Raw genomic sequence first — 17,794 nt, forward strand, 5'->3', positions numbered from 1 at the left:
TTAAAATGTCCTGACTTCCCAGAAAACACAGATATATGTTTTTGGAATGTGAAGAATGTTTTAAACATGAGCTTGAATCTTGCTGAAACACATATGAGCTAATCAATTCCAGAGCTTTATAGATAAAAAAAAAAAGATGAATTTAATTTATTGTTGAGGTGAACAGGTGCCACAAGCACATTTAAAAGAGGTTTAAAGACACAAAAGAGGAGGGAGGAGAGAAAATGCCTACAAGGTGTGTTGACTTAGCGGAGATAAAATGAATGAGAAAAGTTGATCTGAAGGAGAATGAATATTTGAAAGCAATACAGAATGCTTGAGAGCCTCACTGCATTATGTCCCATCACCTGGCACCTGCATTTAGTGTTTTCCTTTACATAAATAAAGACTTTCCACCATACAGTGATGCAGACTGATATTAAACTGGACGATTCAAATATGAACATAAACATTTTTATTTAATAGCTTGCAGGCTAATTAGGCTAACGTTAGCAACATGCGTAATTGACAATGCTGTCTCTCGCGGACTTTTTAATATTTCCAAACTGAATATTCTGCTAAAAGACAAAAGCTAAAGCAAACAGAACATTGTGCCAAAAGGCTAAGAGAAAGAAGCTAAAGCAAACAGAACATTGTGCTAAGAGAAAGAAGCTAAAGCAAACAGAACATTGTGCCAAAAGACAAAAGCTAAAGCAAACAGAACATTGTGCCAAAAGACAAAAGCTAAAGCAAACAGAACATTGTGCTAAAAGACAAAAGCTAAAGCAAACAGAATATTGTGCTCAGAGAAAGAAGCTAAAGAAAACAGAGCATTGTGCCAAAAGACAAAAGCTAAAGAAAACAGAATATTGTGCCAAAAGACAAAAGCTAAAGAAAACAGAACATTGTGCTAAAAGACAAAAGCTAAAGCAAACAGAATATTGTGCTCAGAGAAAGAAGCTAAAGAAAACAGAGCATTGTGCCAAAAGACAAAAGCTAAAGAAAACAGAATATTGTGCCAAAAGACAAAAGCTAAAGAAAACAGAACATTGTGCCAAAAGACAAAAGCTAAAGCAAACAGAATATTGTGCCAAAAGACAAAAGCTAAAGAAAACAGAACATTGTGCCAAAAGACAAACGCTAAAGAAAACAGAACATTGTGCTAAGAGAAAGAAGCTAAAGCAAACAGAACATTGTGCCAAAAGACAAACGCTAAAGAAAACTGAATATTGTCCTCAGAGAAAGACGCTAAACTGTCACAATCAGGCTTTGCCGTGTGTGTTTTCTGTAGTACCAGTCCAACTCCCTTCACCTGTCCCTTATCTGTGATCAAGCACTCCCTCATCAGCACAACTCTCCTCACCTGTTCCTGTCACTACTTAAACCCCTGTCTATCACTCACTCACTGCCAGATCATTGTTTCTAGTGTTCATTCCTACACCCCTGGTTTTTGCTGTTCCTGTTCCCAGTTTGTCTGCCTGTCCGTGGACTACCTGTTTTTGTGCGTGAGTAATAAAAGACCTCTTTTCACTTCACCTGACTGTCTGCTCGTGAGTCCTCATTATGTCCCGTGACATAAACGGAACGTTGTGCTAAGAGAAAGAAGCTAAAGCAAACTGAATATTGAGCTAAGAGACAAAAGCTAAAACTTACAAGCCCCAAGCAAAAACGTAGTTTGTCCTAGTATTATTGCATGATAAGGAAAAATCTCAATTTTATTTAGTTTGAACATCATCCCGTTTGACAGTTTGTTTCAAGCCTTTGAGGAAGAGACCTACTTAAAGTACAGTCTTGGCTAACATTGGCTGGGGTTGCAGCAGCGTATACTTCCCCAAATCTACAATTACAGCAAAGCTGCTGCCGTCTGATACAATACCCCGTACAGTATTTCTGTCTTCATTGTCATCTCCCAAATTCAAGGCAGAAAACTTTTGAATTAAAAGAAGAGATTTCTCCTAGCAGATCAACATTCATTTTATTTAAAATCAAAGAAAACAAAAGATATGTGAGTGAATTACATGAAAACATATTTCTTGCAGGGGTAATTATATCAGTGACAATTGGACGTTGTCCTCTGCGTTGGACATGTTGGACTTCTTGCGAAGCGCGGGATGGATGAAAAGGAGTTCTTCATCTGACAAATGTGAACACGCCAACAGCCTCGGAGATCAGTTGAGACACACGTCTTCCTTATCTGACAGGAAACGAGACTCATCCGCTCGCCTTCAGCAGCCAGAGGGAAGAGAAACGACACACAGGCAGAACATTACCATAAGAGAAGAGGACCATGATGTAGTTTATCGCCAACCAACTGTTGCTGCAGTGCATGCTGGGATGGGCTGCAGACACAAAGGACGTCTCAGAGTGATCTGATGGCGACATCCGCAGAATGTCAGACCGCACAGACAGGAAGAGAAGTGATAACAGAGACACACAGAGATAAGAATCAGCTCACCTTTCAGCCTTGTTCTCTACATTTCCTGAATGTTAAATAAAACAAACTACCAGAGACAATAAAATAGCATCATATCCTCTAATAATACAGCATTGTTAAAAGGAGCCGTTCTGCATATTGTTGACTTTTACTTTTGATACTTTAAAGGTGCTAAATTCACAGCATATCTCTTGCCGCCACACGGCTCGCAACATTATGACAGCTGAGTCTTCGGCGCGCAGCTAACGTCGCTAACAGCGAAACAACGGCAACAGTGCTGACACGGGGCACGCTAACAGGTGTGCCCGTTTGCCTGACTATTTCAACAAAGCACAGAGAAGCTCAGATAGATAGATGTATACTTTATTCATCCCCAGGGGGAAATTTGTTTGTAGCAGCAGCAAGCAAGTTACAGAGTAAACATAAAAATATGAAAGATTTATATACAATAAAATAGAATGGTATAAGTAACCAACTAGGTAAAAAACAGTAGTGCAAGGATCACCAACAGCAAACAGTTAGCAGTGTCGAAGTCAATTGAGGGATGATCTGGCCAGAGGTGATTTATTGTACAGTCTAATAGCAGTGTGCAGGAATGTTCTCCTGTATCGGTCCTTGTGACAGCGGAGCTGGATCAGTCTGTTGGAGAAAGTGCTCCTCTGTCCCTGCAGGAGGTGGTGGAGAGGGTGATCCGGGTTATCCAATATGGATAATAGTTTCTTCAGTGTCCTCCTCTGCACCGCCTCTTCCAGATTGTCTTGTTTACATCCAATGATGGAGCCGGCCTTCTTAACCAGTTTGTTCAGTCTGTTGGTGTCTCCGGCTCCAATGCTGCTCCCCCAGCAGACTACAGAAGTACAGTGCACTGGCCACAACAGACTGTAGAACATCTCCAACATCTTGCTGCACACGTTGAAGGATCGAAGTTTCCTCAAGAAAAAGAGTCGACTCCTCCCCTTCTTGTACACAGCGTTGATGTTGGTCTTCCAGTTCAGTCTGCTGTCGATGGAGACACCCAGGTACTTGCACTCCTCCACCATGTCCACATCCTCTCCCAGAACTCTCAGCGGTTGTGGAGTCGTCGTCTTCCTCCTGAAGTCGACCACCATCTCTCTGGTCTTGGCCACCTTCAGACGCAGGTGATTTCTACCGGCCCACTCTACAAAGTCCTCCACTACTGCCCTGTACTCCTCCTCCCGTCCGTCCCTTACACACCCGACCACTGCAGAGTCATCAGAGAACTTCTGCAGATGGCATGACACAGAGTTGTACTGGAAGTCAGTGGTGTACAAGGTGAACAGGAAGGGAGACAGAACAGTTCCCTGTGGGGCTCCAATATCACTGACCACCGTATCAGACAGCACACGGCCCAGTCGGACAAATGTTCTGCCCGTGAGGTAGTCAGTGATCCAGGAGACGGTGGATGCGTTCACCCCCACCACCCGCAGCGTCTCACTCAGCAGCACTGGTTGGATGGTGTTGAATGCACTGGAGAAATCAAAGAAAGTGATTTGAGGGCTCTGTGTCCATGCAGCTCACCAGGGGGGACAGAGGGGGAGGTGTTTGGCAGGTGTGGTGTGTGGAGGAGACAGATGAGGGCTCTGAGCTAAACCTATTGAAGAAAGAGTTAAGCTCGTTGGCCCTCTCCAGGGAGCCCCCTGGTAGTCTCCCTCCAACCTTGAAGGCAGTAATCTTCTTCATCCCCGTCCACACCTCCCTCACATTGTTCTGCTGGAGTTTGGCCTCCAGCTTCCTCCTGTAAGAGTCCTTGCACTCTCTGATCTTTATCTTCAGGTCGCGCTGGACTCTCCTTAGCGCGTCCCTATCCCCAGACCTGAAAGCTGCTTTCTTCTTATTAAGAAGAGCTTTCAGGTCACTGGTGATCCATGGCTTGTTATTGGGGAAGCGGCGTACAGTCCGGGATGGTATGACTGTTTGTTCACAGAATTTGATGTATTCTGTGATACAGTCCGTCATGCTGTTGATGTCCTCCCCATGTGGTCCACAAAGCACATCCCAATCAGTCGACTCAAAGCAGTCCTGCAGGGCATCATTAGCCTCCTGAGACCACCTCCTCACAGTCCTGGTGGTCACAGGCAGCCTCTGCACCAGAGGAACGTACTTTGGTGTTAACAGGATCAGGTTGTGGTCGGGCCTGTATGTAGCATTTGCATAAGGGACAGAAGATGACAGAAGATAACACACACAGATGGACAGTGACTTCATTCTCTGACATTACTCCACTATATATTTACATAGATGTATTTGTTTGCTGCTAAATGAATGCTCAGACAGGGTTTAATAGCAACCCTGAACAACACAAAATACATCTGTTACATGAGTCGTCTCCAAAAACGGACTAAATTAAATGTATTTGCAAATAAAACAGTATTGAAATGAAACCTACTGTGTAATCTACAACACCAGGAGAATAGAAACATACACGCATGCGAACAAAAATGAAAGTACGTCTCTCCTCGTGCACTTCCTCCTTCACGGACAGCCGATATCTGCTTCCTCCTCGAGTCTCCAACACGTCGACATTCTGAACACTTTTTCAGCTTCCTGAGAAACTTCAGATCAGTATATCTCCATATCTTATTTCCTGCTTACATATTTCTAACCAGTCTGTTTGTAAGGCCATATATTCAAAAGACATATAAAGTATATGTGTCAATGAATGTCTCTTACCAATCTAACGTGCACATTCATGTACATATATACCACTTGTGTTTGAAAATATAGCAATGCTGGGAACGAAAAGGAGCGTGTTTGAGTTTTCAGCAAACATGAAAACTAAATTATTGATAGATAAAACATTGATAGATTTATTAATGCCAGTAAGATTATGAACAATTATTAATAATAATGGGGCACCACCCTGAGAACGGGGACCAATAACCAAACTATAAAATAAGTCTCATAATTCGTTTTCACTCTCAATGTCAATAGTCTGAGTACTATTTCACATTTCAGAGTGAAAAGTGACGGTTGAGTTTGAGCAATACCACATATCCAGCTATTATCACAATACACATGCACAAAAGTGATCACACAAAGCTGCTCTTTAAAGTATAACAGAGTTTATTCAACTCCAATAATATTGATCAGGTCAAATATCTAAAACTAACAACTCACACGATACATTTATGAGCATGCTATCTAAAATCAACAAACAATCTGGTGTGTGTGTGCGTGTGTGTGTGCGTGCATGTAGTTGTGGGGAGGGCTAGTTTCGCAGAGCCTCCCTGCAGCCGTTGAATACGGAAACCGTTAACTTATCACACAGAAACCGGCAGTTCCTGTCTTTTAAATGATAAAGTCAGTTATAACGATACAGTAACTTAGAACAAAACACAAACAAGGTAATAAACACGATGACCTAACTAAGCCCAGACACCAAGCTATACGTGCTACGGTGAGATGACTTCTTAGTGGTCGTACTGAGTTTCTCTCTTAAACTCAGGCTGTGCAGCTCCAAGCTTTGCACGATAAACTCTGCTAATTGAATTGGGTGGACTGGCAGAGAGCTGGGGGTGAAGCAGAGTTTTGTAGTTTCAGGGAAAGCAGGGCTGAGCCACAGGGGGTCCTGGGGTGTCTGTGGCTATTTGTCCAATGGGGTCGCAGTGTTTTATTGCCTTCGCATCTCAGGCCATGTGAAACATTCCTTGGAGCTTGCGCTTATCTCAAACTCAGATCAGGCCTTTTGTTGAACAAGCAGGCCTAAGTCAGATCCCTTTGTTTCAGAGCACATGGTGAACAGCAACAACGGCAAAACTGAGAAAATTAGATTAGGATTCCATTATTTAGACTCCAAGTAAAAAAGGCTATATGAGGCTTCATACAGTCAGATGGTTAAAAAAAAAGCAAATATCTATTTATTTTTCAAATATTTTTCCCCTTCGCCACCAATCAGTTAAGTCAAATAAAACAGATGCGATGAGCCCTTCCCTACTTCCTCCCCTCCTCCTTGTTCGGACCACCGCCATCTTTAAAACTCAACCTTCTTTTTGATCTCAACTAAACATCTGTAAAGTTTCATGACTGCATCTTGCACAGCTGAGACACCTTTGCGTCGATTAAACCTGTCCACAGACAGACAGACAGAAATATCGATGACCACATTTTGCCACGATGACACACACACACTCACAAGAAACCAGTGATACACCCCCGGAGATGAACAATAAGCATCATGGCTATTATGAAATGCAGAATAGAAAGTATGGACTAATATACATACAGTATATATGATAATTTACACACAAACAGTAAAACTTACAAATCTAAAGTGGCCTTTTCCCATTTGTCACAGATACGCATGTTGTGCTGAAGGCAGTCAGCAGAGTGTGTTAAACACAAGAGCGCCCTCTACTGGAGCTCAGCTGTGCTGCAGAAGTGCAGTTAAAAGGCGAAGGGTAGTTTATTTTTGTCTTGTAAGGTGAAACTGCAGAAGCTAAATTCAGCTGTAAACACAACACAAGTGTTTTTTATGTTCATATTTTCAAGAGGACAAGAGCAGTAGCTCTAATTTGCGTCTTCTGATCTACGTAGGCCTGAGTCTGTGTTGTGATTATGTACCAGCCCATAGTTTCTTTTTTGTGGTATATTTCTGGTGAGGAAAAGACAAAACAATTCAGAGAAGGGTAAAGCATAAAAATCAAACTAAACAAAAGAACAGCTTAGGTCACGTGTGTGTGTGTGTGTGTGTCTGTCTACTGGATGACACAGCAGCAGGTTGCCGGGTAATTGTCGGCCCTGACTTCGTTCTCGTTGCCGTAGACGTAGTAGAGGTGAGGTTCGCCCTTCCACTTGTAGTTCACTTTAGTGATAGGGATCAACTCGACCGTCTGCCTCTGAGAGAGAGAAATGTTAAAGGAATAGTTTCAACATTTTGGGAAACATGTATTCTCTCTCTCTCTCTCTCTTTCAGGATGTGGTTAGCCTAGCTTAGCATGAAGACTGGAGGCAGGGGGAAACAGCTACTTCATTAAAACTTCCAATGTCCACATTTTGTATTTCCTCATTTGAATTGCGTGTTTCATACAAATTGCCACTATAGGTGACTAATAAAGTAAAAGGAAACAGTTGATGACAATGATAAATATTTTAGTATATAAGTAGCCTATAAGTATTCTGGTTAATAATCGTGAAAACGGCAAAACTGATATTTTCTCTGACAATAATCGTGATATCAAAATGTTATATCCTGACATCCCTAGTCATGTTCCAAGACTTGATATCTGCAGTTCTCAAATGATTAATTAGGTTATTTAAGCTACAAAAATTGCTTTCATTTATAAAAACGACCAAAAGAGAGAAAAAAGAAAGGGCCTTGATGTTAGCTACAGTGATGCTTATCTTGTCTTTTCATCTTTGAGTTTCTCTTGAATCCGTCAGTCATGCATCTGTCTGGTTGACTCACCTGCTGCAGGATCCTGGAGGTCTGGCCGTACTTGGTTTGGTGATCTTTGATCATGCGCTGAGAGGCCTCGGCGATGGCCGGGTTTGGGAACCCGAGCAGCGGGTAGAGCTGAGAGGAGACAGACCGAGAGTCTAACAGAACGTACTGACAATAAAACAGATGGCTAACATTAGCAACGTCCTTTAATCACCCCAAAACCCAAAGTTTTATTCCAGGAACATAACAAACGGAGGAGAGTCCTGCAGCATATTATAATGCAACTCCTGAAATAAACAGTGCCTATTTACATTGGAAGAAATGATGACCCTTTTATATACGGTAATATAAATGTGTCTTTTAATTGAGGGGGAACAGACAGTGGAGCAAAACCACACAGTAAAAATCATATATTTAATAAAGGGATTATATTCTATTAATTATGTTGGGAATGATGAGCAGTGTTTTCCACCACTGTGTGTGTACGTGTGTGTGTGTGTGTGTGTGTGTGTGTGTGTGTGTGTGTACCAGGCTGTGGCTGTTCTGGAACAGCTGCTTCCCGCTCACTGAGTCAAGTTCGATCTGCAGACCAGAGTGCTGCGGCACCGCGTGGTACTCCTCATGGTTAGACCTAAACACAAATACATACACACAGTTATTTAAATTGGAAACAGTGTACAGACGTATTTGTATAAATTTAAATTCACATCATGCAGTTTATCTTTATGCCACCAGAGGTCAATGATGTGATCCATAACACCACTGTCCACTGAATCCTACATTAAAGCCACTGTTTGAAGAATGTTCACCATTAAATCATATTACAATTGTTGTCATGTCATTATTGTTTGAAGAAATAGTGTCAAATGGTTCAGTGTGTGCTGCTTTCAGCCGATCAGTCTGAGTCACTGGGTCAGATTTGTGATCAGGTGTTGAACACCCTCAAGGATCATCTTCAATAACTTTTGGACCCTCTTCAAGGCCTCTTAGAACCTTGGAAACCCTTTGAACCTCCTCAAAGACCGCATGTACGTCTTTGAGGAGCTCTAGAACCCCAAGTGCCCTCTGGAAGCTAAGGCCCCATGCTTCCGCTTCAAGGACCAATGTTATATCTTCCAGGACCACTGAAACAACTTCAAGGACTCAGGGAACCTACTCAATGACCACTGAAAGCCCCTTAAAGATCCCAGGAACCTCCTCAAGGACCACTGTAGCAGCTGTAGTATCAGCAGCCTACTCACCACTTCACTTTGAGCTGGATGTAAGACAGCATTTGTCGTTTTCCTTCACAGGTTTCACAATCCACATTTCCCCGAGCATTACACTTGATACACCTACACGCACGCACACACACACACACACACACACACTCAGTCAGACATGATACATGTTTCACATTCTGTGATCTGATCCAGTGGGTACTCACTGTACAGTGTGATTTAAAGGGCCAGACTGCTGTTTTTAATGTTAGTTTATCTTCATATTCTGCTAAACATTTGAAAAAGTATCAAATCACTTTTTAGATTTCTTCACTTCCTCCTTGAGTCATTTATTCAACAATTCCTTTAACTGAAAATCAAAATAAACTTTTGTGAGTTTCATGTTTCCGTTACAGTTGTATGATGTTTTCCTGTCTTTTAACTGAGTAAAAATAAGCTCCATGTCTCTCAAAACTGCTCCCTCCACATGCGGCAACAAATCATACTGCAGCTGCTTTTATTATTGATTGTTACACGGAGTTGTTGAATACTTTATTCTGATTTTATTACTGCATTCTGCAGTCTATCATTTCTTTATACCGTGCTATGAAGACCGTTGCTATCGCCGCATTTTGGATCTCCGTACACAGTAAGAGCACTGTTTTTTGTAGGAAAAAACAATTTTCGAATCAATAAAATAATTTAAATATTAATATCGTCTGTCAAATTAGTTACCTATGAGTAAGTAGCCTATGAATTTGTGCAGTGGTCCAGCTAGCTGAACATTATTACTTGACTTCAGATAGACCAGCTGCTCTTCTGTTGCATTTCTGAGAAAGTAGCAGTGTTAAACCTCTAGGTCAGTGGTTCACAACCTCTTTCAGCACACGCCAAAATAAAAGGTTAGGAGTCACGGCCCTGGAGAACCAGGACTCCCCGGCCCCCCCGGCCCCCCCTTCAGGACCTTTTTTTGCCTGTAGCATCACAGCTAGAGCAGCCTTGCTCATTGTGTCGCCCAGAGCCGTTACACAGAAAGCATGGTTTCTACAAAGACACACATACACACATGATTAATATTAACATTTTCATTGACAATCCACATTAAATTATCTCTGACTAACTTTGTCTGTAAACTGCAATTATTATGCAGTTCATTATTACTGATTGATCAATTGACTGATACTTACTGTTCCATTTCCATTGCACTCTTGACACCGAACCGTCCCCAAAGCGTTGCAGTTGGTGCATTGCTAAACACACAAATACACACACAGTTCAAAATAACTTTAGTGTCTGTTGGAGTCACACTGAAGTGGCAAAACGCACTCAAAGTGATAATTGACGCGCCTCATTAGACACATGCTTCAGTTGCTGCTCCTATGTTGCACTACAGGCATCTGTTTTAAAACACCACAGAGACTCTTTCCTAAAATGCTGCTGGTTCTATTTAGGCAACATTTTTGTAAGCCTGTATTACAGATTACCACAATTTATTTTCTATACACTTCTAATTGAGTAACGTTATTTGAAATTCCAACACCTCAGAAACAGCAGTATTTTGAGAAAAGGTCGCTATAGCCAGGCACAAGTTCGTATGAGTTACAGACACCCCGCGTTGATTTTCTGTATATTTCTATTTGAGTAGCCTATAACATTACATAAGGCAGGAGGACAGCTGTTGGGTGCTGCTGGTTTCGTCAGTTGGTTGGCAGTAGAACACCAGTAACGCCACCTTTTACCAGCCATCCCATTTCATCTCCTATTTTTCCTTCCAGGTGGGTGAAAGTCACATAAAGCACAGCTAATAATAACGTTTTATTATGTTAATTAATTGCTGTTGTTAGGTTTATGTAGTTGGAGTTAAAGCTGGGGTTGGCCATTTTTTCTCCAATAACTTTTCAGCATTTTGTAATTCCAACGGTCTGAGCCAGATAACTAGACTTCTGCACCTCCTCTTTATTCTGTTTTCAGACTAGAAAATCTGACCCACGACAGGAGATTTTGGTCAATCGCAGATCATTCCAGAGAAAGGGATTTCCTATAGACCCTTTAACAGCTGACGTCACGATTACGTCACAGTGTTAGCTGGCGGCAAAACAAAGGAAAGACTGGAAGCAAACATGATTCAGCTCAGAGTAGTGGGCTAAAGTTACACTTCAAAAATGTCATCTAGCTGTGTTGTTGGGGGTCAGAATTGATAAATCTTAGTTGATGATCTGTGATTCTAGACTCTAGTGAGGCTCTTTAAGGCCCCATAGAACCCACTCAAGGACCACTGGAACATCTTCCAGGAACACCTCAGGATCCTTTTCAAGAACTCCTATACGTTCTTCCAGCCAGGCCCAGCTTTCAGAACTTTTGGACCATTTATAAAGGACCCCTGGAACCTCGTCAAGCATCATTTAAATCTTCTCAATGACTCCTGGAACCTCTTCAAGCACTATTTGAATCTTCTCAAGGACTCCTGGAACCTCCTCAAAAGCCTGTAAAACCCTCAAAGTGAACCCTTGAATCTCTCCAACATCCTCAAAGATGTCTCCAACCTCCTGAAAAATATTCATACTCTAAACTCAGAGAATCCTGCTCCCTGATTGGCTGTCAGCTGTATGTTTGTAAATTATAGGGTAGAATCAACTGCAGGTAACCACGGCAACAAGGCGTTCTTTGATGGACAACTTCTGTTTACCAATCACCTTGATGGAGGAGGTGAAGGGCACGCGGATCTTCTCTTTGTGCTTGGTGAAGAAGCTGGGAGTCTTGGCCGGGATGTCCCAGGGCTGGGGGGCCGGCAGGATGTTGAAGTCAGCCTGCTCACCTGTCAGTCACACAAAAGAGACGTCACAGCGAACTGTCAATCAAAAAAACAAATGACGCCTGCTGGCTCAGTGATGTCATAAGAGTTATCTCAGTTTGGGCTGGGACACTTACGATGTATAACAGAAAGCTTGCACTACAAAGCAGGTGTGAAGTCTACAAGAGGTGGGTGTGTAACAGGCTGAGAGGCTCTAATAAAAGACACCCTCCAGCTGCATTATGGGAAATGTAGGAGTCAGTGTTTTGAAGTTTTTGATCTATAGTAGGGAGTATAGGACACTCCGACAACCAGGGTGTGAGATCTGGTTATCGAAGGGAACCTTTTTATTACAAGAAACAATCAAATTCACACAAACAAAGGGCTGTTTAAAGGTTCGGACTTAGTTTTAGGCTTAAAGACCCCATGAAACTGGCAGCTTAACTTCCTGGAAAACATTATGGCAAGGGTACCTTGCCATAATGTGTTAAGCTCAGAATTAGGTTCAGGTTGCACAAATGTCTGTGTGTTTGTTTACCTTCATAAGGTTTTTCGGCCTGCTCAGTTTTCCTGGTCTCAGTGAACGTCTCCAGTTGATACTGCAGAGCAGAAAACACACTTCAAGAGACGCTACATGTGTGTGCAGTGTTAATAACATGTCAGCTGACAGAGACAACAGTGGTATGAATATAAAAGAGTAACAGCAATAATACAACATTACAAAACAAATACTGACAGAAACACTAATTAGTAATAATCACAGCGATGGTTGTGTTACAATCGAAGGATTTAGGAAACTGAATCAGAAGAAGTCTGATTCTCCAATCAGACTTTGGTCAATATTTTTTATTCAGCTTGACCTACACTTTGTTTTAGGATATCAGTATCTCCAGATAAATGTCCGTAAATGCACTTAACACAGAAAAAAAGATGGTCTTCATAACTTGCATGAGAATTATAACATTTTAAGTTTTCTTCAGGATCAAAGTAAGCTAGTGATAGTTGTCAGTACATCCATGAGTAAGTGGCAAACAAGAACTGCTAACAGTTAATTCGGCTCAAGTTGTAGCCCATTGCAACGTAACTGACTCAATGCAAAAAGCATTTTCAGGAATGTAAATCCAGAATTATAGAGGGGGGGGGGATTATAGAGGGGTGTTGGTGCTGATTACTGTCAAACTTTGAAAACCTTTGGTTTAAAACAATGGACTGTGTAGTGAACGTATCACAGCAGCAGCTTTCAGTCCTGGTTGATTTAGATTTTCTGATTTGAGTGTGAACAAAAGGAATTGTGCTCAGAGTTCAGCAGTCTGTAGTCTTTGACGGGGTCCAACATTACCCAAAATAATTCAGGGAATGTCAACACAGACACCCAGTTCGTAATACTGCAAATATATAAATATCTCAATACTTTCATCAGTGGGCCATTGGCTCAATCACCATTGTGTTACCGCCACTGATAGATAGTGACTTAACCAACACTTATTGTTACCACTCCAGTAAAATTAGCCTAAAACGCCTATCCAAGGCATACCCAGAGTAAATTGAAAGCTGTTCTTGAACTATTTGGAGTACATGCATGGTTTTGGTCTCTTTTGAAAGGTAACACTCTGAAGTTTTTTAAATTTTTTGTTTGTTTGTTGGTGGGCTGACATAGGCGTTGATTGTACCTGCTGCTGTGATTGTATCTTGAAAGGGTTTGCATAAATCGAATCACAAGAATCCTACCAATACATAACAGTTGTGTACACTTAACACTCCAGAAGCCCGTGGGCGGGCCGTCGGAGTGTTAACAGGTTAAATAACATACTTTAAGTAACAAGCATGCCAGTAAACAACCAGTTAACAGCATCATAAGGAGTGTGTGTGAACATCACGTCACCCTGTAGGTGTTGAACGGCTCCATGTTGGTGATGACTCCGTCGTTCACAGGGCTTTCACTGTAGCAGGAGTGAGTGGCCACAAAGCTCCTGAACGCCTCACGAGCTATATCCTCCGACAGAGTGGGGATGCTACAACACACACAAACAAACACATCATCAGTTTAATTCGCATATTCTCTGACTGCAGCCTTTCTTCTCATCGAGCCACAGGCTAGCCTGAGCGTCACGTGATTTGGCTGGTGAGAAAGGTGATGTCGGGTCTTACATCCATTCCTCAGGATCAGGGCCGGGTTGGGGTGGGGCTACAGGCCCCAAAGGCATAGGAGGTGGCTGGAAACCGCCTGCAGCACCAACGACATACTTTAATTATAGTTGGAACATCATGAATGTAATTTGAACAATGTTGTGGGTTGGATTCCTCTTACCTCCTGCAGCCATGCCTTCATAGCCGGGCATGTTGCCAAACATGTTGGCCCCAGGGGCGATGGGAGGATACACTGTTGGAATAAACAGGAAACAGTCCATAAGTGAAAACACCAAAGTAGGTTAGGGCAAGAGTGTGCAATGCCTTTCAACGAATAGTCGACATTTTGGGAAATTTATTTTCTTGCAGAGAGAAGATGGATACTGCTCTCGCATCTGTATGTTAAATATTAAGCTGGAGCCAGTTAGCTTAGTTTAGCTTAGCACAAAGAGTGGAAACAGGGGAAACAGCTAGCCTAAGGAAAGGAGGGTTTAGGAAAGGAGGCAGTAATGAAGGGGAGAAAGGGATAGGAAAGGAAAGAAGGAGCTAGAGAAGGAGATGGTAAAGAAGGAATCGGAGAAGAGACGTAGGTAGAGAAGGAGTGGAAAGAAAAAATTTAGGAAATGAAAAATAGGAGGAAAAGTATTTAACCTCGACTGAAATGACAGCTGATACTCAGTTTTACTATTATCTGGACCTAATTTTATTTTACGTCTTAACCTAATTTCAAACCTATACTTTATAGGTGGAGGGTGCATGGTACGTTTCTTTTTCTCGTTTTATTTCCTCCTATTTAATTGTATCATTATCGCTGAAAATGTTGAATACAGAACATTTGTGCTCTGCCTGTGTTTCACCAATAAACAATATAGATAACAAAAGCGGAAAAGGAGAAAATAGGGAAAGAAAAGAGCAGGCAGAGAAGGGCAGGTGGAGGTAAAGAATAAAGAGGAGGGAAAGAAGACAAATAAGGAGAAGATGGAGTAGAGGAGGTGTGGTGGAAGTAGGAAAGTTAAATATGGGTTAGAAAAGGAGTGGAGAAAACAAAGAAGGGGTGATTTTTTTCATTACAAGCATTGCACAATGCAGTCATAGAGGGTTTATTTAACTGTCCAGATGAAGGCTCTAATCAATCTTAAATTGACTTTGATTAATTCAATGTAACCATCAATGAAGCTGTAAATTTAAAAATGAAATCACAAATCCCTAAAAATGCAAAAATAACTCTTACAGACAAGTTTGAATGAAGGATTTATCTGACCTGAATGATGCTTTTAAATTAAATGAATTAATTAAGTTCAGTTAATAAACTGACATGTCTTTATTATTCCAGATGTATTTGTAGCAACAGTCTTCAGTCGTTTTAAAAACAAAAACTTAATTGCTATAAAAAAGGGGTTTAACCCCAGGTTAGAGTAGACCATGTCTCCAGGTCTAAAGAAAAACATGATGCACTCACACTCGTTAAATCCAGGTTTAAATTTACTCTGAGAAACTAAAATCGTAGCAGCATGTGTGGTGCTGTGGTCAGTTTGGTGACCCGTGTAATGTTGTGTTCTGTCGTGTGTGTCGCATCATACCTGTGTCTCCCATCCTGCTGCTGTCTGACCAGTAGAGTAGCAATGAATCCAGACAATCTCCGTCAGCTTCACAGCGCACTTCAACGCTGCAGTCCAGACAGCGACAATTAAAACACTACGTCCGGGGAATCCTTTAAAAATAAAAGTCCAACTAACTTGGCCAGTTTTTATTTTTACCCCAACTTTTTACAACTTAAGTAACACAGACGTTTAAGCATACAGACGGTTTTTTTGTACCCAATATGCTCATATATTAAAAATTTAAATATTGTAAAAATAGAAACAGGCTTACATCCCACCCGATATATTCAAAGCTAAATAAATGAAGCAGTTAGAGTTTCACATTACAAGACAGAAAGTTGAACCATTATTAACACTGACGTACAAATTGCATCCATATTACTGTAATAACAATGCTTTAAGAGACAACTTTAACACTGAATTCAAACACTGATAAAACAGCTCAATAGATATTGGACACACAGTGCACACTGGACCTAAAGGTTACGGAGTCAATATTTGAAATGACTGCAGGCTTGTATTTTGAAGGACACGGGAAGTACCCTCTGTGATTTTCGCTCCGCGATTTGATGCCACTGATTCTGCAGGTATGTCGACCACGCCCCATCTGGAGTGGATTACAGAGCTGAGTTGATAACACGTGCGCACATGGGGTGGACAAAATAACATGAACACCTGCAAAGTGAACATTGGAGGAATTTACTGAACATTGTGTCATTCATTGAACTGCTGCTGAGACAGAAATGCTGTGTGTGGAGATGTGGTGTGGCGTTTTAGCAGCAGCATATGTGAATTCCTGTCCTCCTCATGGGGTTGAAACTGATCTGACCCACGATCAGTTCCAACACATGAGTGCTTAAAATATCATCTCAGATTGATTCTTCAGCATCAGTGCAACAGGTCCTGAGCTGCTCTCTCTGTCTCAGGCATGTTTGGGCGGTTTGTGTCTCCTGGAGCTAAATACTTCACAGGTCATCAGAGACCCCCCCACCCCCTCCTTCCCCACCCTGTTCTTTCTGCTTTCCATCTGAACATCTAGCAGACTCCATATTAAATGTGTGGTGGTTTGATTTATTACTTGAATTTAGGAAAATGCAGCACTAAATAATGAAGGAGCTCAGGTAATAAAGCTTGACCCACTGTAAGGCTTTTATCAGGTGCGTTATCAATCTATTATTTGCTGTGCTGGGCGTACTCATGTCTGTTGACAGCATTTTTTAAAGCGTGGGTGCAGAGTAAGGCGTGTTCTGTCAGGTCTAGCTTTCATATCTCCACCAGGTGCCTGAAGGCACCACCCATTTCACACACAAGCAACAAAGGAAATTGATTTTACACTTCCAGTGAATTGCTGGCCACTGGTTGCACAACTTTCCAAGTAGCTGTAGTATCATTTTGAATGTTAATTAATGTGGAATGACAGATATTCAAATATCTCCTCCGTCTCGTGACTTGAAAATGAGGCATTGCATGAATGCACATGCATTGATTGTGGGTCTTAACTGTGGGTTAAAAAAAACACATCTATTATGGAAACCGGTTCTCCTTTGATTTTTTTGTCTTGCAATTAAAACACTCATTTCAGTACTTCTGTACATAAAGGTTACGGAGTCATGTCATTTCAGTTGTATTCACGTATCATTGATATTTAAATGTATTTAAATGTACTTGTTATGTTCATTAATGTAATGTATCATTGTTTTTATTTTGAATAATACAAAAAAGAGTAGCCAGTCTCCAGCCAGCAGAGGGAGCCAGAGTGTCTGACACACTCAAACACACACTGCTGCTGGCAAAGAGGCCTCAGTTTACATTCCTGTTTCTCACGACAGCGTCAGAGTGTGTAAGTGTGCTGAGGTTCTTACACTGAACCACAGACAGACAGAGAGGAAACTCTGCAGTTCAAATAAACACTGAGGGGTGTTTGATTTTCTGTGTTCTCTGCTGTCTCGCTGTAAATCAAACGCACCTCACAGGGTTTGAAATGTTTAAAATGTCCTCTAGGATAATGTTCAGGTCCGTGACGCTGCAGAGAGTTTCTCTCAGTCTGTGTGACGCTTTCAGGTTTCTTTACAGCTGCTGTTTACAATGTTTTTTAACGTCACTATAAGGAGGAGAAAATCAGTTCATGTTTTTTTGTTTTGTTTTATGTTCCTTACATCATCAAAGGTCGCTTTCACACCTGTAGTTTAGTTCGTTTGGTCCAAACCAAGAGACGCAGAACAGACAATGGGCCTCATGCAAGAACAACTCGAACAAACAGAT

At 41.6% G+C, this 17,794-nt stretch overlaps 1 protein-coding gene across 1 annotated transcript; it reads right to left on the reverse strand.

Annotated features, from left to right (window-relative positions):
- Positions 1-4,890: 4,890 nt before the first annotated feature.
- LOC306797716 (protein SSUH2 homolog) lies at positions 4,891-15,588 on the reverse strand. The gene is made up of 12 exons (XM_079297109.1): positions 15,512-15,588; positions 14,113-14,184; positions 13,953-14,028; positions 13,687-13,816; positions 12,343-12,403; positions 11,707-11,828; positions 10,201-10,263; positions 9,978-10,057; positions 9,056-9,148; positions 8,343-8,445; positions 7,839-7,946; positions 4,891-7,269 (listed from the first exon to the last, which is right to left on the reverse strand). Exons 1-12 carry the CDS (start codon positions 15,522-15,524, stop codon positions 7,129-7,131), a joined length of 1,062 nt encoding a protein of 353 aa, XP_079153235.1. The 5' UTR covers positions 15,525-15,588; the 3' UTR covers positions 4,891-7,128.
- Between the last annotated feature and the right edge of the window lie 2,206 nt (positions 15,589-17,794).

The sequence above is a fragment of the Melanostigma gelatinosum genome (genome assembly GCF_949748355.1).
Source record: "Melanostigma gelatinosum genome assembly, chromosome: 3".
NCBI classification, from domain to species: domain Eukaryota; kingdom Metazoa; phylum Chordata; class Actinopteri; order Perciformes; family Zoarcidae; genus Melanostigma; species Melanostigma gelatinosum.